Raw genomic sequence first — 22,810 nt, forward strand, 5'->3', positions numbered from 1 at the left:
TGATAGACGAAACCCGCATTGTTTACAAACCGCTGACTCGACGAACCCTTGGCTTTGGAGCAATTACTAAAAAATAACAAGACTCTCATCACAACTTTCCATAAATTCCGGTAGATGTTTTTTAGGGGAATAGCTGTGACCTATTACAGCGATTTGCAATTTGTCGCAGGTAAAACACGTTTGTTGCTAAATTAATATAGATATAGAGTAAAATGTAATGAACCCTTCGAATCAAATGACCATTCATCTTCTTGGAACTTGACACAAGAAGTTGAGCTTGGACAACACGCATAAAATACAATAGCGTGCTATCACTGTGTTATGGACCAAGATACTACAGAAAAGTTCAGTCACAATTAATTAATTATATTTAGGCATGTTTTTATTTATCACAAACAATTCTGAAATATATTTACATCATACAAGCCACCTTCCTTAAAAAGTCTTAAATAGAAATCTATAAGAAAAATACTTTATAAATGCTAGTGATATTGTAATATAGCGTTCTTAGAAAAATGTTAGATTGCAAAAGTAGTGTGATTAGGTATTTGAATTACACTTCCGCCAACGTCAAGTGAATAGCGCCCTCCGCAATGGTCCAATCATACTTATAAATATATCCGTTGGCAGAGGCGCAACGCTAGGCTGATCTCATGTGATATGTCACGTGATTTATACAAAATACCCGGATCGCACCTTGTCTGGCTGTACTTAGAATTGAACCAGCTCAAAAAATGGTAAACTTGGTTGGCTGGTACACGGCGGCGTACCTAATTGAGTTTGCTACTTTGTTGCATTTCTATTGTCTTTTAGGGGATATCAAATGATTTTACTCGTCTTCTCCAAATAGTAATAAGATGGTCAAGAATTGAACTCTTAGTGTACAGTAAAATGAATTATACATCGCACACAGCGTGGAAAAGATATGTTTGCATAGACCCTCTTATACAAGTGACGTCATGTCTTTGGTACACGTCTCGTGAAAACAAGAACATAAAGATGACACTGGGTGGGGTGGGGGATTTATTGCTGTCGAAATCATCTACTTGGAATGTGCAAATATTGCATTTAAAATAAGTGTAATATCAACATTTTTATATCAAAAGCGCTAGAGAAAACAGGGAATTAGAACTGCAGAAAACAGCATGTAGGAAAAGAGACACGTATGACGACAAAGTTGAGTTAATGTGTTTCGAGTCGGTCATGTAATAATAATATTATTTTTATTGCGTTATAGGATTTCGACTTGCAATCTGAACGAAAATTTGTATTTTTTAATATCTTTGTTAGATATACGTTACGGGCGGTGGTCGATGCACCGCCCATGTGCAATATATGGCTCCCATATCAACAGAGACTGCAGAGATTTTGTAGATTTTGGATTGTAGAGCAGGTCAACGCGTACAAAGAGGCACTGCCAAGATTTAACAAGGTAATTTCTGTGATTATTGGAATATATCAAATGTGACCATAAGAGTGAACGTCGGTATTCAGTGCACGTCGTAACCATATCAAAACTGTCATGCTTGTCATTGGGAGAGCGCGTTGCATTGTGGGAAATCATTATTTATTGATGCAAATATCCTAATAACCAAACGTGTAAGTTTTAAATATTAATATGATGTTACTGGTAGTAGAGAGGTTTTGGAAAAGCACCATTGCAAAATACGAAATAAACGTGACGATATTTCAAGGTTTAAGTGTCTGACAATCAAGTACAGCATTTTCTACAATTCACGCGAATGACGGATATCACGTGGTTATAGAAGCTGAACTAGGATATGTGATTGTATGGAAGTGATAGTACCACGTCACCCAGTGAGATCACGCCAATCTGGTATCGAGTTTGTCAAATTTGAGACAATATCCTTAACCGGACAGATCCGGCAACTATTGTAATCATCCTCACATCAATTAATAAATATTATTTCCTCGTAAAGGATTTTGCTGATATTGGTCTTGTTTGAGAATCTTTGCCAGATTTATTTGACTCGTCAACAACTTTCACACTGGCTGGCGGAATATCCTTCCAGTGTTCCACTGGTGACGTCACATTGATCGATCCAGTTTGAGTATTTTCTATTTTTGGCAAAGACTTCTTTCTCGGAGTCGGAGGTGCTAACGATTGCGACGACAGCCTCGGCGTCAAGCTCATACTTCGCTGATACTTCTCGGGTTGTACTCGTAATGTGTTGCCAAAAGAACTACCGAAACTGGCGTCCAGGTTTCCGGCATTCACAAATATAGAATTCCTGCGCGAGCTGTTCGACAGGCTACTTTGACTGTTTCGTGATCTCACCGTGGACGCTACACGCCCAATTTCCCTCTTAAGCCGGAAAAGTCTGTAAGCTTTCTGAATTTTTAGTACGGCTGTTTCCTTTTTCTTTCTGTCCAGAGTTGTTTCTGTCGAGACATTTTTGACGAGACCGGGGAAAGAATCAGCGAATCTCTGAGTCATTTCATTTTGTAACATTTTAAAATCTTCCGATTCTTCCACATCGCCGAGAACTCGTTTGGTGAGGGCTGACAAAACGTCTAAGCAATGCACGCGGTCACCTTCATACAGGCTTAAATTTAAACCCGTGATTTTGATACGATTTGGCGCTGCCAATCGTAGCGGTGGATCCAATTCATCGCAGAATTTGGACAACTGTTCATATTTGATAAATTGTCTTGCATGTGGATCATAGCGCCCCCAGACGATATAAAACATATCGAAATCATCCTCCGTGATGCCAACTTCTTCCTGTGCATGAGCTTGACTGAAATTTTCCAAAATGACGGCAATGTACATATTTATGACAATGAGAAATGTTATTAGAAGGAATGAAACGAAGTACAGCACAGCAAAATTAGGATATCCACAGTTTCCGTTCTCATAACCCTTGTAGTTAGGGTCGCAATCAGGAGGCTGCACCATCAGAGGTTCTAGCACGTCATTCCAACCAGCCGAAGTAGCTAATCTAAACAACAATATTAAGCTATTTCCGAAAGTTGTGAAGTTGACCATATCATCCAGCGCCCCCTGTTGTTTGACATAACCAAAATAGTTCATTCCAAGTATAGCATATATAAAGATAACTAGAAAGAGAAGAGCACCAATATTCAGCAGAGCAGGTAACGAGATGACCAATGCAAAGAGTAGTTTTCGAATTCCTTTGGCGGCTTTCACGAGACGGAGAACGCGTCCAATTCGAAATACACGAACAACACGTAGCAATGTTGGGCTGATGATTACGCTTTGTAGAAGATCATCCAAAATTATTCCTAAAAAAAAATTAAAAAAATGGATTATGCATTAGGAGAGGGTTTCATTTCGTATCCTTCGTCGTTCATAACAGAGATAAGGCACGTAAACGGAGTAAATATTATTTACAAGACCTTTTATATCATGTAGAAATAAACATTTTCATAACATACATATATACGTCACACAAGCATCGATATTTGTTGAAAAGATTGACTGTTTAAAGACTCACCCAGTAGAGAAAGAACTACAATGATGAAATCAAACACATTCCACGGACGTTTGAAATAATGCCACCTCATGCCGATTATTTTCATAATGGCTTCTAGTGTAAATATGGCGACAAACACGATATTGATGGCATCTAAGACGTCACTGAACTGTTGAGACTGCTCATAGTGTTCCACTGCCATGGCAACCATATTGAGACATATGAGTAGGACAATGGAGATCTCGAATTTATTACTAGTTGTAATATCATAGAAAAACGACGACACTTTGTTCTGTAAAAAAATAAATAACAACCCATCTAAATCAATATGTTCAACATCAAATATATATTCACTATGTTAATTAGGTAAATAGTGTGTTTAGGCGATATGTAGCCAATAATATACACGACAGTTAACCAATCAGATACAGCGGGCCGATCATATACACCAAAGTTAGCGATCAAATTCACGGAAGTCAGCCAACAGTAGACAACAGTAGGTCAATAAGATATAGGAAAAAATAGCCAATCTTATACACCACTGTTCGCTAAACAGTTACACAACAGATGGCCAACCAGATGACAGTTAGTTGGCCAATCAGTTACACGGAAACTAACTGGCAATCATGTACTTATTTGGGAAATTGTATGTAAATTGGATTATGATTTAGACACGTGACAGTTAGGCAATCGTATTCACGAAAGTTGGCTAAGCAAATACACGATAGTTGGTCTAACATGTAATTTTCGTTGATGTTGATGAATTTATCAGAATAGATTAGAATTGACTATTGTTTGAAAAAACGCAGCTCAGATACTTATCGAACTGTAGAGACCGCTGTACTTCTCAAATAGTGAAGACAAAGATACGGTAAGATCACGAAATATCTTCTTTTGGTAGCAGTTTTACATCATCAACATTGAGACAAAGACAGAAATATTATATTCTACGTCACATCAGACACAATATGTGTGTTCTTACCGTGGGTCTTTTGATTTGTTTTGTAGGCTTCTTTTGTCCTAACCGTTTCATCGTCTGATAGTAATTCCTTTGACTAGATGTAAGAAACATGTCCAGAGTGTTGTCTCCCTCATACTGAAAATAAATCAGTGAATTTAATACAGTACATTTCTACCTATATATGGTCATTGAACACTACAACAAATCAAACGAATTATTTTCAACATAGTCATTAATATTAGCTGGCAATGCTTCGCAAATGAGCCAGCCAGCGCAGCTGAGCAGTTTATTGATTTACGAAAATGTATATATTGAGCGCGATCCAAGATGGCGCCAGGTAGATCTAGTCGCCGTGGTTCCTAAGTGACACAAATATCATTCAGAGTTGAACTATTTTCAGTTAATGTCAGAAAACGAGTACCTCATCATTGAATTTTTGAAGAAGATTCTTTCAATTTTCATAATTTGTGAAACAATAAACAACATAGCGCCGCCTATGAATCGGAAGTGCATCATTCTGAAAGTATTATGTTATTTCTATTTCTTACATATTCCCCCTGGTATATAAGTACATGTTATATTTGGAAGCAGCGCTCGATATTACTTTGCGTTTCGATGACAGCATGCCGCGTTATAGCACTCTGCATTGTGCATATTGAAGCTGAAATATTATGTTTATTTTAAAAAAAGTAAAAGTATTTGATGAAGACATACCTTTTTCTTCAAAACGTTAAAATTGTCGATAATCACACCAATAAATAGATTGAGTGTAAAAAATGAACCACATACGATGAAAATAAAGTAGAACATGTATGCTCCCAGATTATCTTCTCTATGTGGTTGAAGATCAAACTAAACAGGAATATATTAATAATATATTAACACAAAATTTACATTATATATATGATATTTTTCTGTAGAAACACAATAATTCACACTAATTTCATCCATTTCATTCTAGATCGATAATATATCTATTCCTTTTTAGGGAGTTTAATATTACTTCAGCATAATTTTATCATGACTATGATTTATCTACTATTATACCAATATGAGACTGCTCACCCCTGTTATGTCAACGCTGTCTCGCATTACTTCCATCCATCCTTCAAACGTGGCCTGGAATAGAAACATGTATATCATCATTGTATTACAATTGAAACTGAATAGGGCCCTGACAACTACGACGTGTGTACAATCAAACTTACCACTTGGAAGAGCGCAAGAAGTCCGTTGATGACGTTATCAAAATTGACATCCGGGTTCCACCACGTGTAATTTTTAGCTACACATTCGTTATAGTCATAAACTATTGAGACATCCAACCTTTCTTTATCTTCATCCACGCACTGGTAGAATCTTCCGCCAAAGAACTGTACACCCATGATGCTGAAAATGAGCCAGAACACCAGGCACACCAATAACACATTGAAAATGGACGGAATAGCGTGTGCCAAGGCGTTGACGACAATCTGTTTGGAAGTAATGTGTCACCAGTTAGTAAAACATTCACGTCACGTGACCAGACAAGCAAATTTATATGCACAAATAGCGAATATCGTTTGTACGACAGTAAACATGGACCCTATATGCCTGCGATCCCATTCAATGAACAAAAAAATCAAATCTGCTAACATTTTCCCCGATTTTTAAATGATTCCAGAAAATGTAACCTGTCGTAGAATTAACTTTAGGTGGGAACTGATTAATAGATCACGTTACCTTCATTCCCTGCCAACGAGAGATGGCTCGTAGTGGTCGAAGGGCCCGCAATGTTCTCAGTGAGCGGAAAGCAGAAAAATTAGCCAATCCCAGAGCAGCAGATATCAAACTGACATGGGTAACCTGGAATTAAATAAAGTCGTTGCTATGAGACGAAAGTCGAACTAAGCAAATCACACTCAATGTGGAAATATTTCTTTTAAATCGTGTCTTTTTTTAACGTCATGCCATTGCTGAATGTTAGTGTATGTATGATTCATTTTACACAAGACAACTACAGAATATATCAAGTTTAAAATGAACACTATTACTAATCAATATCCATCTATAGTCTATAGAGGGACTGTGTACTAATGGTACTCCCATGGTGCATTGTGTGCACAACTTCCTGTTGTGATAAACATTGCGATTTGCGTAAGAATCATTTTACTGGGGTACTATTCTACACACACATGATAATAAGTGTAATCTTACCAGCACTATAAGGAAGTCTAGCCAACACCAGAAACTGGTGAAATATTTGACAAATCCGAAACCAACCCATTTAAGTAACATCTCAATGGTGAAAGCAATTGCAAAGAAGATGTCGGCGTAGCTCAATAGTTCTCTGTATATAGCCGCCCGTTCATTTAAGTATATGTCTTCAAAAATCTTAAAAGAACAACAGAAAGAAGTATAAGATGGCAACAGTTTTAGACAATATGGACAAGCAACTGACTACAATAACAATTACATTTTCTCGCCATTTAAATATTCAGCTAAGAAGCCTAAGACGTGGATATCTAGTGGAAACTTACCAATGAAATACTGCTAGCAGCGATGAGAAACAATACGATGCCTTCAAATATCTTATGTTCTACAATAGCATACGCGTAACCCCGACAGGCATGCCACCGTTTTCCAAATTTGGTGTTGTCAATGTTACTAGCCCATGAACAGCAACATTTTTTGGCGCAGAAAGCATTCAAACGGGCTGGAAAGCAAGGTCTGACAGGATCCTCTAATATAATTTCTGCTATCTTGACTGCGCCGTCCTTCTCTGGTGGTCCATTTTGTTTCTTTTTGTCGCCACTTTTACCTTTCTCCAGATCTTCGTCATTCAACTCTTTAGTCTTACTGTTCTTCAAGGCAGAATCAAACGAAACGAAGGCATTCCGTTGAGTTTTAAAAGGTGTTCTTCCGCTTGCTGGTCTCTCCTGTCAAAAATAAAAAGCACGAAGAATACTATTGACTGAGTTTTATATCATTTATTAGTAGTTTCTATGGCAACACCTACAAACTATTAATTAGCTATTTTTAATTGTTATCTGTTTTCTTGTTATTGTGATTGAAACAATTTAGGGACGAGTAGTTCAAACGTTGGTTGCCTTGTCAGTGTGTTTCAATGCATTGTTGGTGTGTCTCACTTCCGTGCTCTTCCCCAGCATTTAATGTTGTCTGATACGGGATGTTTCATGTGTGTTTTAGATATGATGACCGGGGCACTTTGCTGGTCGAGGGATACGCATGTGCGTTTTGAATTTTAGAGAAGGAGGTATACTTTTTAAAGTTCAAATGTATTTGAAAACCAAAAAGACGTACTTTCAAAAACTGACATCTACTTACAGGTCAAGTCAATATGATGAAATTGTTTACGCGTATCTGTTGATCGACTTAATTAGCTGATTACTAACGAATGGATGTGTTATGTCTGTCATCGTTTAGGCAGGCGAGGTCCTGGACGGAACTCGACTCAGTGATTTGGAACTAATTACGAGATAACCGTCGCTATTCGGACTACTATTTCTGACAGTTTGGTATTCGTAATTATTAATGTAGTGAACGATTAATCAAAAAATATAACGTATTCAGTACTTAGTGTGATTGGTTGAATTTGTGAAGGCCACGCCTTAGAGTCTTTATACTGCTTTGTAATTGGTTAGAGTTTTGAAAATGAATAAAGTTGTTTTAGTTGGTCTTGGCGAGTACACCAGGAGAGACGCAGTCCAGTCCTGGAGAGTCTTGGGGCGAGTCTTGACGCAGTCTTGGGGGAGTCTTGGGTCAGCCTTGCGATAGTCTTGGGGACTTTTCCCCAGAGCGCTGTGTCTTATAGAGTGCTCGACTGACCGACTAAGACGAGAGTTGAAACGTATTTCGTTGTGTGTGTCTTATTTAACTGTAAAGTTTAAGTGCCATTCCCGATCCCGTACCTCAAGGGGACGCGATAGAGAGACGAGACGCTATTCCCCCCTGACACGTGTGGAGAACCCTAGAGGAGAAGATTATCCCCCTCATATCAACAAAAAAAAGTGTTTTAATCTTATTTTTTTATTTTGCAGAACACTCATGTGTCCTAGTTTCCCTGGTGTATTATGGTGATGTTGCCGATACAGACGTAACTGTTTTACCTGCACGCTTCTGGCGCTTCCGTTTCTACTACTTGCAATGCTGTTATGACTACTGTTCACTTTCAAACCCCCATTTGATGGGGATGCTGACAACAACATTCCATTGGAGGGCGATAATTGCGTGTCCTTCGAGGCGTCCAAGTCTGTCAGTTCTATATCGGAAGCTAAAAAAGATGAACAAAAAAATCAAATAATATTTCGATTTTGGAAATGCCGCTGATCAATGCAATATCATGAAAAACAAATTCAGTTTGAAAAATAACAATATTACCTTTTTCATCGGATACGAAGTTGCCGTTGTCAATATTAATAAGACTGATTTGTGAGTTTTTATTTGATCCTGTGGCATTTTTTTCTTCTGCATCAGTCAACTTTTTCTTGTCTTCTTCCTTCTTTTTTCTAAGCTTGGCTTTTTTGTTAGCAGGTCCGACTTTACCCTTTCTACATCGTTTGCATGTGATTATTCTTATGAGCTTCTGGATTCCAAGGGTTAGGCGATCTGGACCATCGTCACTGGATTTCTTTAGTGTGTCGGACGCGAAAGAGTTCAAAAGTAGCGCAAGAAATAGATTCAATACCTGAAAGACATTATTTAAAGGGATTATTTAGCAATTATAATGGCATTAGTATTATTGAATGATTAACATGTATAAATGGGATTACAATACTGACAGTCCCTGAAAGCTTTCAGTTACTAAATACGAAACATTAAAAGTGATGTTCCAAAATGTTATAGACAACCATTTGCTTTCTTGCGTCAAACCATGCTTCGTTAGAATCGGATATTTTCTATTTTCAAAAATCATTAGTAAATGGTGTGTTTCGTTTTTGTGAACTGTCGCCGTTTAGTAGTAAAATTGTTATGATATACTCCAGTTTGGACAAGTACAAACTTTTTTTTAATGTGAAAACGATAAACAAATCACGAGTGAATGAAATATTTTGTGGCGATCCTCGGATAGTTTGACTTTCAGAACAAATTGGGTTTGAAACTTTGATTGAAATGAGTACAACGTCCTCCTCACTTTGTCAAACTATAAAGTCCATATGATTGGATACGACGTCGTGTCGGGACTACTGAATTGGCGAGAAAACACAACAAGCGGCACGATGTCCCAGGAATCATGATCGAAATCCGTTATTATGTTCTACTCATCAGCTCATTGTTCGTCCACACTAAATGTTACATAACTATAAAATTGTGAAAACTGTTTGTCAATTTTGTAGAACAACACATGTACTAGTCAAGCGCACCAGCCCCCTCCCTTCAGTTCGAAAAAAAATTGACAAATCAATTGACAAACCCATCCCACGTCAATAGGAGCGCCCCTTACCAAATTACTGGATCCGCCAGTGATAGTAATAATAATAACTTTATTACAATACTATGCCATCAGAGGGCGCAGTATGGTAAATAAAATAAAATAAAATACAAATCATGAAAAAATACAGCAGCTAAACTATGATAGTAATATCGTGTAATCTGGAATTTGCGCACACTATCAGAATAGTTTTGACAATTATCAATCTTCGTCAACCCACCCATTTTCGTATGCTAACTATGCAGATGTTGGTCTGCCGTTGTCATGCATATTGCACCATTTCAAACGTCACATGATGTCAGATTATTATAATAATCGTATCAACGTTGTTCTTACCATAAAATTGCCAACCACTAAGGTGAGAATGAATATAGCGACGCAAGCACCTTCTAATCCGTTGTTTGCTGACCTGCAACCCCTCATACAATCATACAATGGTTCAATCCATTCTCCACAAAGGATCCGAAATACCATCATAAACGAATGGTAAAAATCGATGAAGTTCCATCTTGGTACTTCGCCATCAAAGTTTTCCTCTATGTAGACCTCCCCGAATAGCTGCATTCCAATCACAGCAAATATGTAAATGATGATGAACAGGATCACCGTGAGATAACCAATGGAAGACAGGGTGTTACCAATGATACTTATGAGCATGCGCATTGTAGACCACGACTGAGCCAGTTTGAATACTCGAAGCTGGAGAGGAAGTGAATCACGTCAGTATAAGTGAGTAGTTTACACACTTAAATAGTCTTGCTTGTGTTGTAATTCAAATACTAGTTTTGTTTTACAGACTACTAAATATATTGCTTGATTCTGTTTTAGTATAACGACTACACCAAATCATACTTCACTGTTTTGTCTAAAGTAACTATAGTTAGCAAATTGAGATAAGAAGGCATACCCAGCCAAAGAAAATAGAATTTGTAAAAATGTTCGCTAAATAAGATTGAAGATGAATTAAACTTTTAATAATCTGTTCTAAATATCATTCAGACCGACAAATATTGCATTTCTTGGTAAAATCCACAGTTCATTCCAGAAACTTGAATAACTACTCAAAAATAGAAATGATGAAATGATCGAAAAAATTGACAGTTTTGTAAACATGAAATGAAATTGCATAATTTTAATGTTGATGTATTTATACATGTATTAATTTTTAGTTTTTGTTACCTAAATATTTATGGCTAATAACTGAAAGAAATGTTCTTTTTTTATAGATGAATTAAAATGTTACTGTTACTTACCAATCTAAACGCCCTCAACACAGAAAAGCCTTTTATTTGTTGCAGCGGTAGCTCTATCACACTGACTAGCACGATAAAGAAATCAAAAACATTCCACCAGCTTTTAAAGTACGCCGCATCCAGGGCTATAATTTTCATGGTTGCTTCTAGGACAAATATGCCGGTGAAAACCTGTAAAGGAAAACACATATGCAAGTGATGCGGCGGGAAAAGTGTGATGTCTTTGTCAATCATATAGATAAAACGTTTACCATAAAATTAGTTTTACTTTAACCTTGTTTCCATAATCTAAAGATTGTTTTCATGCTAGAACCTTGCTTTCATGCTCTAAAACGTTTTCTCATGCTCGAACTCTTACCTTGTTCCCATAATCTAATGATTTTTTCTATGCTAGAAGCCTTACCTTGTTTCTATAATCTAATGATTTTTCCTATGCTACCATGCTAGAAGCCTTACCTCATTTCCATAATCTAATGATTTTTTCTATGCTAGAAGCCTTACCTTTTTTCCATAATCTAATGATTTTTCCCATGCTACCATGCTAGAAGCCTTACCTCATTTCCATAATCTAATGATTTTTTCTGTGCTAGAAGCCTTACTTTGTTCTCATAATCTAATGATTTTCCCCAGGCTAGAACTCTTACCTTGTTCACATAATCTAAAGATTTTTCCCATGCTAGAAGCCTTACCTTATTCCCATAATCTAATGATTTTCCCAGGCGAGAACTTTTATCTTGTTCCCATAACCTAATGATTTTTCCCACGCCAGAAGCCTTACCTTGTTCCCATAATCTAATGATTTTTCCCATGTCTCCGGCATATTATAGTGATCCATGGCAAGAAACAAGGTGTTAACCAGAATGCATAGCGTGATGAAAACATCCACCAGTGGGTCCATGATTATATTATAAACACGGCTTTGAAACCTTTTCCATATTCGGTAAGCCTTTCTGTTACACACACAACATACTCTACAGCAAGAACAACATCTTTTGTATGGGCAGCACGGTACTGGTTTTTCAGTGTCTTCGTCTGTCAGCATACGCACCTGTAATCCAACTTTACACATAGAAATGTGCAATTGTCAAACAAACCAATTTGGAGAGAGACCATGTATTTCATATAACCCTGAATTAGAACAATGACATATGTTTCTCGTCGCTTGTCGTACACATATGTTTAAAAAAATAGCACATACCTCGTTTATCGCCACTTGATGACTTACTCTCGTTGTTACTATCATCCATACTGTCCATCTGTGATTTGCCTTTAGATGGCGTTTTCTGTTTCAACAAATGAAGAGCACGAATTGATTACTAAAAAAGATTTTCACAGAATGTGTATTATTAACCAACCTCAAAATAAAGGCTAGCCCGATACCTTTAATAATAGTAGATGATTAAATGATTAAATCATCTTTCAAACAACATATAGCAATGAATATAGCTGGTACTCTGGTTGATCGGCTCTAGCACTAGTATTCTGAAGGCACACTGCAGGCGAGTCAGATCTGATACTGGTGGATCAGCTGGTACTCTGGTTGACCGGCTCTAGCACTAGTATTCTGAAGGCACACTGCAGGCGAGTCAGATCTGATACTGGTGGATCAGCTGGTACTCTGGTTGACCGGCTCTAGCACTAGTATTCTGAAGGCACACTGCAGGCGAGTCAGATCTGCTACAGGTGGAGATCAGTAGGCGAACATGGCCGACAAAATGTTAGCATAGAACACACTTGACAAAACACGTGTGAAACACATGTTGAGTAACACGACACACGAGTTGGTCATGATACAGCATGGTGTGCTCGGAATGGTATGATATGGTGGTCTCGACGGCGGATTTCGGAGATACTCGGCAATGGTTGCAAGTTGTGTCGGAAAAAGGGTTGAATTCTGGCTTGCAGGCTGTTTAGAAAACTGGGTATATTAAATATATGTCAACCAATTAAAATCATCGGGGGTGGGGGTGGGGGTGGCTAGAAGAGGGTGACCAGTGCATTTTTTCGCGGTTTCTGGTCTGATTTTCATCTTTCTTGAATGTGCTAACAGTTTTTTTTTTCATGCAACACATCGCAGTGTATTCGTTTTCTGTTTTGCATTTTTTCTAACAAAGCTGCCAGCATCCCCCATGAATTCGAATGGCCAACCCCTTAGCCAACTTGATGTGGGGTTAGATGAATGTCTGAATCACGGTGTGAACTCGGTTGAATATACGAACTGCGATGTTTTACGCTCACTCATGATATCCACATTAAACCTAACCACCACTTAGGGACAATTAAACTGATTGACTAAATACCAATGTATCGTCAGTAATTGAAAAAATAGAATATAAAAATACTGTTAAATCAAGAAAAATAGTTATAGTTAAGAATACCCAAGCATATACAACATAAATTATGGTTCACAGTTTACTGTATTTTCTACTACTTACTGCGTCTCTAAAACTACTTGTGTAATCGTCATCAGAATCCGTGTATTCCTGTGTACGCATGCGTATGATAAAAAGTTAAGCAAGAATTGAGTAAGGTCACTACAAGAAAGCAAGCACTGAGAAATAAGTACTGAACAGCAATAACCATCAGATGCGTGCATGCGGGCAGTATACAATTATGGTACTCAAAAATGTGAGTACAAATAAAGTCAACACAATTCAAGTTATTATTACCTCTGAATTGGACGTCAATGAAGTTGTAACACTTTTGCTGTCTGCTTCATTTGTTTCGATTGTTTTATCACCACTGACATCTGATGACGTCACGATCATAGCGACAGCGCCTACGTTGACGTCATTGGTATTAGATGTAGTACCAACGTTTTCAGCAACAGCTACTTTGCTGTCTTTCAAATCTTTATTAGCACCATCAGAAACTTTATCAACAGACGCAGTGCCGAGATTGGTATCCGCCTTGGGTTCATCTGTTTTGGCATTATCATCCACAAGTTGTTGTTGCTTTTTCTTTTTCATCATTTTCATTTTTATTTTCTGTCTGTTCACAAGCATTTTAAGTCTTTCTGGGTTATACTTCATTAAATTGTTTGTAGCAGCCGCATTATCCCTCTGATTTCTTTTAATTTCAGCTTCATTTCGTGCAGCTTCCTCAGTGTATGACATGGAAACGACGGCTAACATTAAGTTGATTAGGTAATATGAACCAAATAACACAATGACCAAGAAGAATAGAATGTGCCATGGACCCTGTGAGCGAATTATCTGTAGAGAAACAACGCGTATAAGGATAATTAATTGTGCACACTCCATGGGTACATTGTATCAACCATTATCACATGTACGAATTAGATTGGTATACCGTGAGCCTTTGCACTAAACACAGCAAAGTAAACATATGAATGAATGTATTCTTCTTCAACATTGAAGCTTTAATGACCCATGTTATAGGGTATACATAAACGATGCCCTTACGTTATGTCTGCATAGACGATGTACTTACGTTATATCTACATAGACGATGTTCTTATGTTATGTGGTATGTACACAAAGACAAGGTGCTGATGCAGTATGTATACATAGACGATGTTCTTACGTTATGTCTACATAGACGATGTACGTAAGTTATGTTTACATAGACTATGTACGTAAGTTATGTTGTATGTACACATAGACAATGTGCCTATGCAGTATGTACACATAGACGATGTACTTACGTTATGTCTACATAGACGATGTTCTTATGTTATGTGGTATGTCCACAAAGACAATGTGATTATGCAGTATGTATACATAGACGATGTTCTTACGTTATGTCTACATAGACGATGTACGTAAGTTATGTGGTATGTATACATAGACGATGTACTTACGTTATGTCTACATAGACGATGTTCCTATGTTATGTGGTATGTACACAAAGACAATGTGCTTATGCAGTATGTATACATAGACGATGTTCTTATGTTATATGGTATGTACATATAGACGATGTGCCTATGCAGTATGTGCACATAGACGATGTACTTACGTTATGTCTACATATACGATGTTCTTATGTTATGTGGTATGTACACAAAGACAAGGTGCTTATGCAGTATGTACACATAGACGATATACTTACGTTATGTCTACATAGACGATGTTCTTATGTTATGTGGTATGTACACAAAAACAAGCTGCTTATGCAGTATGTATACATAGACGATGTTCTTACGTTATGTCTACATAAACGATGTACGTAAGTTATGTCTACATAGACGATGTACGTAAGTTATGTGGTATGTACACATAGACGATGTGCTTAATAATATGCAGTATGTACACATAGACGATGTTCTTATGTTATGTGGTATACTATTGATATTTCCAAAGTGATATGGTGTTCTGTGGATGTGATATGTACTTACGTAATCATAAACATTCTCCCAGTAGTCTAGGGTGATAAGCTGAAATGAAGTCAGCATCGCCCAAGCAAAATTATCGAAGCTGGTGTAGCCGTAGTTTGGATTGCCATCGATGTCTTTAAGACAGGTATAATTTCCTGGACATGGACTGTAAACATGAGTAATAGAAACAATTTAGAATTGCACAGACTTTTGAAATGGGTAGACAATGGTTAAGTTCGTCATTAGAACATGTTATGGGTGCAGAATCAACGATAAATACATGGAAGTGTATTACAATTGAAGGTCTATTCAAAGAAATTCGTTTGAGTTATTTTCTTTGCAATTGATATGGTTGGTTACTCAACTGGTTGAGTCACTGTTGAAGCGAATATCGCATAGCGGGCGCCATTTTAACTTACTGAAATATTTCCTTTGCAGGTATTGTTGATTCATGCAACATGCTACGTGCAAGGGAAATACATTCCATCTGCTATTTTAGGCTGTGCGTATCATTCACTGGTATGATGACATCTCAAATTCAGAAAATATTACTAATATTGCTCAAGATGTCATTCAGTTGGTGTTAAATGCATATTGGAGCTAATGTATCGATTTCGATTAAATCATGCAAAATTCAATGAAATATGGATTTCTGTTTAGTGTATTTGGTGTTATGGTTTGCAGTCTGTAGATAGAGAATCCGTAGCCAATCGTGGCCGTCTCCCAAAGGTCGAAAATAATCAAGATCAAATGTAGCATGACACACCTTTTACTCCTTTTGAAAAATCAGTGCTGCAAACACCAATACACGCCCGTTTACTCCCCCAGAAAGCGTCTTTAAACACCTTAAACTTTCGTAGTTGTATGCAGTTAGAGACGTTGTCCACCGCCTACCGATAGAGGCGTTGTCCACCGCCTACCGATAGAGGCGTTGTCCACCGCCTACCGATAGAGGCGTTGTCCACCGCCTACCGATAGAGGCGTTGTCCACCGCCTACCGATAGAGGCGTTGTCCACCGCCTACCGAAATTGAAAACGCCTATGAAGGATTTTATTTTGTTGGCTGATTGAGCGTAAAAATTAGACATTTGCACGATTTATCAGAATGCTACTAGATATGGCTGTTTTAACATTGAATTTAAAATGGTACTTGTTAGGATATACCTCAGAGATATAATGTTTAGTGTTTCTTCGCAGACAAGCTATGTTAGTTTTAATATGGAAATACTAAAGTAAAAATATCATTACATATTAGCACAATGTACAACATTACCACTATCACGTGACGATTACTGATCGACGTGGATTACCCGGATATAGAGGGCAGAGGGCGGTGCTGAATTTCTAATGACTGCGAACACATTTACAGAACATTCCCGACACTCGAATAGTGACAATAGCCAATTAGTAAATGATAAAACACAGTCAAATTTTGTGAAACTATAAGCGGGGATTGTCATTTGGTTCGCGGGTCTAGAAATGAAGCACGCCCTCACGTCACGATACCACGTACTTAACGATGTCTTGTCTCGACATGTAAGAAATGGGGGCATTGTGGTAAACCTAAACGCGATTGGTGCAACCATGGTATAAACGGTTTTCCATGACAGTTAAGTGTCAAATCAATGTATTATCCATGTATTTTCAAGGTCTTCCACATTGCCGACCCTCAGACAGACCATACATACATAAGTACGCAGAACAGTGCGTTTCTCATACTTCGTAAGACAGACGAGAATAGCATATCAACTCATAGTCTTACGGGATACATTTGTTAGGGATACGAAATACAATATAACTAGACGAACTACACGTTGAAAAGAGTAATAAAGGTATACCTCCAGCCACCCCTGTTGTCCAAATAGAGTACAATCCATGCAAAAAAAATTAAGAACAACCAATATTTAAGTTATAGTAGTAAACCATAGGACATTCAAGGTATGAGTGAACTATACATGCATATATATTGGCAGATCAATTTGCATAGAACACAGGAAGCAAATTATATTACCAGAAGAAGTATTTGTTGATTAATTATGGCAATATTAGAGCAAGAATTTCGAGAAATATTTAACTGTTAGTAGACATTGATCTGGGCAAGAACAGGATATTTTTGTTATTGATCAAGATGAGATGCTTTGAACTTTAATCGGGACAAGATAGTTTGAACCTAAACAAGACATGATACATGAACATTAATCAATTGATAATTCGTCGGACATTGGCCAGGACAAGAAACTTTGGAGATTGATTTGGATACAATATTTTGGATTAAATCAGGAAAAAATACTTCGGAATATTAAAAACAAGCTTTTTTGAACAGTAATTACAAAGGGGCGGGATTCCTCAGACAGTGATCGGGACAAGATATTTATTACAATAATCAGAATAAATTACTTTGGATAAAATTCTTTTGGCTTAATCAGAACAAATTACGTTAGACCTTACTCAAGACAAGATACTTTGAATTTAACAAAACCAAGATACTATGGACATCTCAGGACAAGATGCTTTATGTAAATATAATTAGCATGCAATTATCCTATGATAGCGCGTGTATTCATATTAACACATTTATTCAGTGTTTCTTTAGAAGCAGACTAACGCTATGTATTCAAGGTAAGCAATATATAAGTCCTGGATAGTGGTGTATTCAAGTCATGTGACATAGAGGGCGGGTAGTGGTGTATTCAAGCTATAGAATAAAGCCGATAAAGTACATAGTATGTGTTATAAGTGGTGTACTCCAACTATGCGATGTGTGACGAATAAGGGTATATTCAAGGCATGTGATATAGAGGGCGGGTAGTGGTGTATTCAAGCTATAGAATAAAGCCGATAAATTACATAGTATGTGTTATAAGTGGTGTACTCCAATTATGCGATGTGTGACGAATAAGGGTGTATTCAAGGCATGTGATATAGAAGGCGGGTAGTGGTGTATTCAAGGCATGTGACATAGACGGTGTGTAGTGATGTATTCAAGGCATGTGACATAGAGAGCGGGTAGTGGTGTATTCAAGGCATGTGACATAGATGGTGGGTAGTGATGTATTCAAGACATGTGACATAGAGGGCGGGTAGTGATGTATTCAAGACATGTGACATAGAGGGTGGGTAGTGATGTATTCAAGACATGTGACAGAAGGTGGGTAGTGATGTATTCAAGACATGTGACATAGACGGTGTGTAGTGATGTATTCAAGGCATGTGACATAGAGGGTGGGTAGTGATGTATTCAAGACATGTGACATAGAGGGTGGGTAGTGATGTATTCAAGGCATGTGACATAGAGGGTGTGTAGTGATGTATTCAAGGCATGTGACATAGAGGGTGGGTAGTGATGTATTCAAGACATGTGACATAGAGGGCGGGTAGTGATGTATTCAAAACATGTGACATAGAGGGTGGGTAGTGATGTATTCAAGACATGTGACATAGAGGGTGGGTAGTGATGTATTCAAGACATGTGACATAGACGGGGTGTGTAGTGATGTATTCAAGGCATGTGACATAGAGGGTGGGTAGTGATGTATTCAAGACATGTGACATAGAGGGTGGGTAGTGATGTATTCAAGGCATGTGACATAGAGGGTGTGTAGTGATGTATTCAAGGCATGTGACATAGAGGGTGGGTAGTGATGTATTCAAGACATGTGACATAGAGGGTGGGTAGTGATGTATTCAAGACATGTGACATAGAGGGTGGGTAGTGATGTATTCAAGACATGTGACATAGAGGGTGGGTAGTGATGTATTCAAGACATGTGACATAGATGGTGGGTAGTGATGTATTCAAGACATGTGACATAGACGGTGTGTAGTGATGTATTCAAGGCATGTGACATAGAGGGTGGGTAGTGATGTATTCAAGACATGTGACATAGAGGGCGGGTAGTGGTGTATTCAAGACATGTGACATAGACGGTGTGTAGTGATGTATTCAAGACATGTGACATAGAGGGTGGGTAGTGATGTATTCAAGGCATGTGACATAGAGGATGGGTAGTGGTGTATTCAAGACATGTGACACAGAGAGTGGGTAGTGGTGTATTATTTTCACATTATGTGATATAAATGGTAAAAAGTGGTTCTATATATATGATATAAACGTCCCTGATAGTGGTGTATGCAAAGTATGAAATATAATATTGTGCATAGTCGTATATTCAAGGTAAGCGATATATGTCATTGATAGTGGTGTATTCAAAGTATGCGGTATATGTCACTGATAGTGATGTATTCAAAGTATGCGGTATATGTCATTGATAGTGATGTATTCAAAGTATGCGGTATATGTCATCGATAGTGGTGTATTCAAAGTATGTGGTATATGTCATCGATAGTGATGTATTCAAAGTATGCGGTATATGTCATTGATAGTGGTGTATTCAAAGTATGCAGTATATGTCATTGATAGTGGTGTATTCAAAGTATGCGGTATATGTCACTGATAGTGGTGTATTCAAAGTATGCGGTATATGTCATTGATAGTGGTGTATTCAAAGTATGCGGTATATGTCACTGATAGTGATGTATTCAAAGTATGCGGTATATGTCATTGATAGTGATATATTCAAAGTATGCGGTATATGTCATTGATAGTGGTGTATTCAAAGTATGCGGTATATGTCATTGATAGTGATGTATTCAAAGTATGCGGTATATGTCATCGATAGTGGTGTATTCAAAGTATGCGATATATGTCATTTATAGTGGTGTATTCAAAGTATGCGGTATATGTCACTGATAGTGATGTATTCAAAGTATGCGGTATATGTCATTGATAGTGATGTATTCAAAGTATGCGATATATGTCACTGATAGTGATGTATTCAAAGTATGCGGTATATGTCATTGATAGTGATGTATTCAAAGTATGCGGTATATGTCATTGATAGTGATGTATTCAAAGTATGCGGTATATGTCATTGACAGTGATGTATTCAAAGTATGCGGTATATGTCACTGATAGTGATGTATTCAAAGTATGCGGTATATGTCATCGATAGTGGTGTATTCAAAGTATGCGGTATATGTCATTGGTAGTGATATAACACTTACCCAATTCCAGATAGATTGCTACACATGATAGGTTCATCGTTCCTGTAGTACCAATTACCTAAAACAAAATGTTATTTATTACAACCAACATCAGGGTCATCAAATACACGTGCAGCAGTTTTCGAATTCAACGAGCTACTAAATATTTGGCTGAAATTTTGAGTTCCTTTGAATATTTGATCGATCTACAATTATTATTGTGACTTACTGCTGTTCTCCACTATTGCATGCCATTCACTATGCGTATAGTTAGAATACGCTAACATTCCATCGAAATTGTAGACACACTTCTGACGCAACACGCCCATGTAAATTTGAAGTGAAAATAAAGCAAATATAGAAAGCACGAACACTGTAAGCAACATAACTTCAGCCAACATCTTTGTAGACTTTAATAGTGCGTTGATTATGGATTTTAAACCTACAAATAAAATGAGCCATATATCAATAAGCATTTTTGTCAATTATTATGCAAATTCATATGATTAATATGCACATATCTTGTTATGATTCCGTAGTGTGTAATTGCTATATTATTGGCAAAAAACGGTAGTACACTGCAACAAGGAAATGCACTGCATTATCTTCGAATCGTTAGAATTCACTAGATCGGCGAACAAGTGCAGGTGTCGATCAGGAGACAAAAACTCGACACGGGGATTTGTTGGACAACCCAGGGATGCACAATGTATGAGATATGTGCGCATTTAGAACAGCTCAACAGCTGCGTACATTTAGAGAGTAGATTACTGATGTTTGAAAAATCACATTTGTACAGGAAACCACGGAGTAAAACGTTCTTGATTGGAAGACATTCTCCTGATATTTTAACCTAATTTGCTCACATTTAGAATATTTGTGGAGAGAATTGTGAAAAATAAAACACAGCATTAGATACTAATTGGGAGGTCGTCGTCCTCAGAGATAGCCTATATTTCAGGGAAAAGTTCCTCCTGTTTTTATTCGTTTTACATAGCAACGAGTTACATGGCACACCACATCACGCGACTTTGCGTGAAATGTACAATCCACTCACCTGGCACAATCGAAATTGTTTTTAAAGCTCTTAGTACTCGAAGTGTACGCAAACCTGAAAAGTTGCCAAGATCCACTCCTATTGTAACATATCTATCAGAGTCAAAACAAAATTAGAATAAATAATTTGTCATAACTGTGCTACATATATTGGGTATAGTTCAGACATGTGATAAACGATGTAAATGGTGCGCGAAACAATTGAATAAAACAACATGAATATCGTTTACTTACGCTAAAATTATAACTGTAAAATCTAACCAATTCCAAGGATCTCGGAGATATGTAAATTTGTAGATGATAAATCCCCTGGCTAAAATTTTCACCAGCATTTCAAAAGTGTAAATACCCGTAAATACGTATCTAGTATAGAATACAGATACAAAATGCATTAAACAGACACAAATAAGGCATGAACACGGGACGTATACGTACAGAGGCAGATGGAAGAGGATAGAGGTTGGAATTCATGCACAAGAGACAGGAATACATAGTGAAGAAGAACAGGCACATGCTAGGACGATCGTTTCATCTTGTAAGACCAAACAATAACGGATTTGCCAAAAGTATGTTTACTGACCATTATGTACCCGTTTATAATAACGGCAAATGCATTGCTTTTCTGTTACAGCAATAAACATACACGTAAATAAATATAATATCCAAGAATTGGATACATGTTCATTTAGTGTTTGGTCTTTTGTGGACGATTAAGGTATCGCTTTCTTACTTATTTATTTTCCTTTGTTGACAGGTTCAGTATGTTAATACCTGTTAAAGACCCATTATATTCCACGTTGATATCATTGAATAAATGAACCACAAGATTTCGATTCGATTTCTGAATCTTGTACAACGAATAGAGCGGCGCCAGTTTAGAGCGGTACGTTTAGATAATCATGTGAATAAGACCAGAAAGTGTTGCCGAGTAATAATACAATTAATGGGTATTTAACATATATGTTGTGTGTTATTTGGTTATATGAAACGCGTCTCAGAAAGAGACTATTCTGGAACACTGAAACGTTAATTACAAAGTAGGACACACAACAACAAAGACAAATAAACACTACAACGTTGCTGACACGTAATGCACATAACCTCGTCCCAGTCACAAAGTTTTAATATAATATTTTGGGACGAGGCTGGTTTCGGACAAAAATAGAGAGAGAGAATACAGAGAAGATACACAGAGAGAATACATCGACGAGTTGTACAAGTACTAATAATCTACGCAGTGCATTGGAAGTTTCTAACAGTGTAAATGGT

The 22,810-nt window shown here is 37.4% G+C and overlaps 1 protein-coding gene across 1 annotated transcript in view; it reads right to left on the reverse strand.

Moving 5' to 3' along the window:
* Nucleotides 1–360: 360 nt before the first annotated feature.
* The window catches only part of LOC100374177 (sodium channel protein 1 brain-like), a 38,895-nt gene continuing 16,445 nt past the window's right edge, over nt 361–22,810 (reverse strand). Inside the window, exons 4-24 of the mRNA XM_085507223.1 lie at nt 21,776–21,904; nt 21,543–21,634; nt 20,715–20,927; nt 20,507–20,564; nt 15,464–15,608; nt 13,773–14,318; nt 12,302–12,386; nt 11,882–12,162; nt 11,104–11,274; nt 10,187–10,549; nt 8,800–9,106; nt 8,529–8,692; nt 6,939–7,337; nt 6,616–6,792; nt 6,142–6,264; nt 5,628–5,891; nt 5,485–5,538; nt 5,134–5,271; nt 4,441–4,554; nt 3,480–3,750; nt 361–3,267 (exon numbers count right to left, since the gene is read on the reverse strand). Coding sequence (XP_085363349.1) covers nt 1,925–3,267; nt 3,480–3,750; nt 4,441–4,554; nt 5,134–5,271; nt 5,485–5,538; nt 5,628–5,891; nt 6,142–6,264; nt 6,616–6,792; nt 6,939–7,337; nt 8,529–8,692; nt 8,800–9,106; nt 10,187–10,549; nt 11,104–11,274; nt 11,882–12,162; nt 12,302–12,386; nt 13,773–14,318; nt 15,464–15,608; nt 20,507–20,564; nt 20,715–20,927; nt 21,543–21,634; nt 21,776–21,904 — 5,437 coding nt within the window. The 3' untranslated portion in view covers nt 361–1,924. The remainder of the gene's footprint in view (nt 3,268–3,479; nt 3,751–4,440; nt 4,555–5,133; nt 5,272–5,484; nt 5,539–5,627; nt 5,892–6,141; nt 6,265–6,615; nt 6,793–6,938; nt 7,338–8,528; nt 8,693–8,799; nt 9,107–10,186; nt 10,550–11,103; nt 11,275–11,881; nt 12,163–12,301; nt 12,387–13,772; nt 14,319–15,463; nt 15,609–20,506; nt 20,565–20,714; nt 20,928–21,542; nt 21,635–21,775; nt 21,905–22,810) is intronic.

Source organism: Saccoglossus kowalevskii, chromosome 13, assembly GCF_978046115.1.
Source record: "Saccoglossus kowalevskii chromosome 13, keSacKowa6.1, whole genome shotgun sequence".
Classification (NCBI taxonomy): Eukaryota; Metazoa; Hemichordata; class Enteropneusta; family Harrimaniidae; genus Saccoglossus; species Saccoglossus kowalevskii.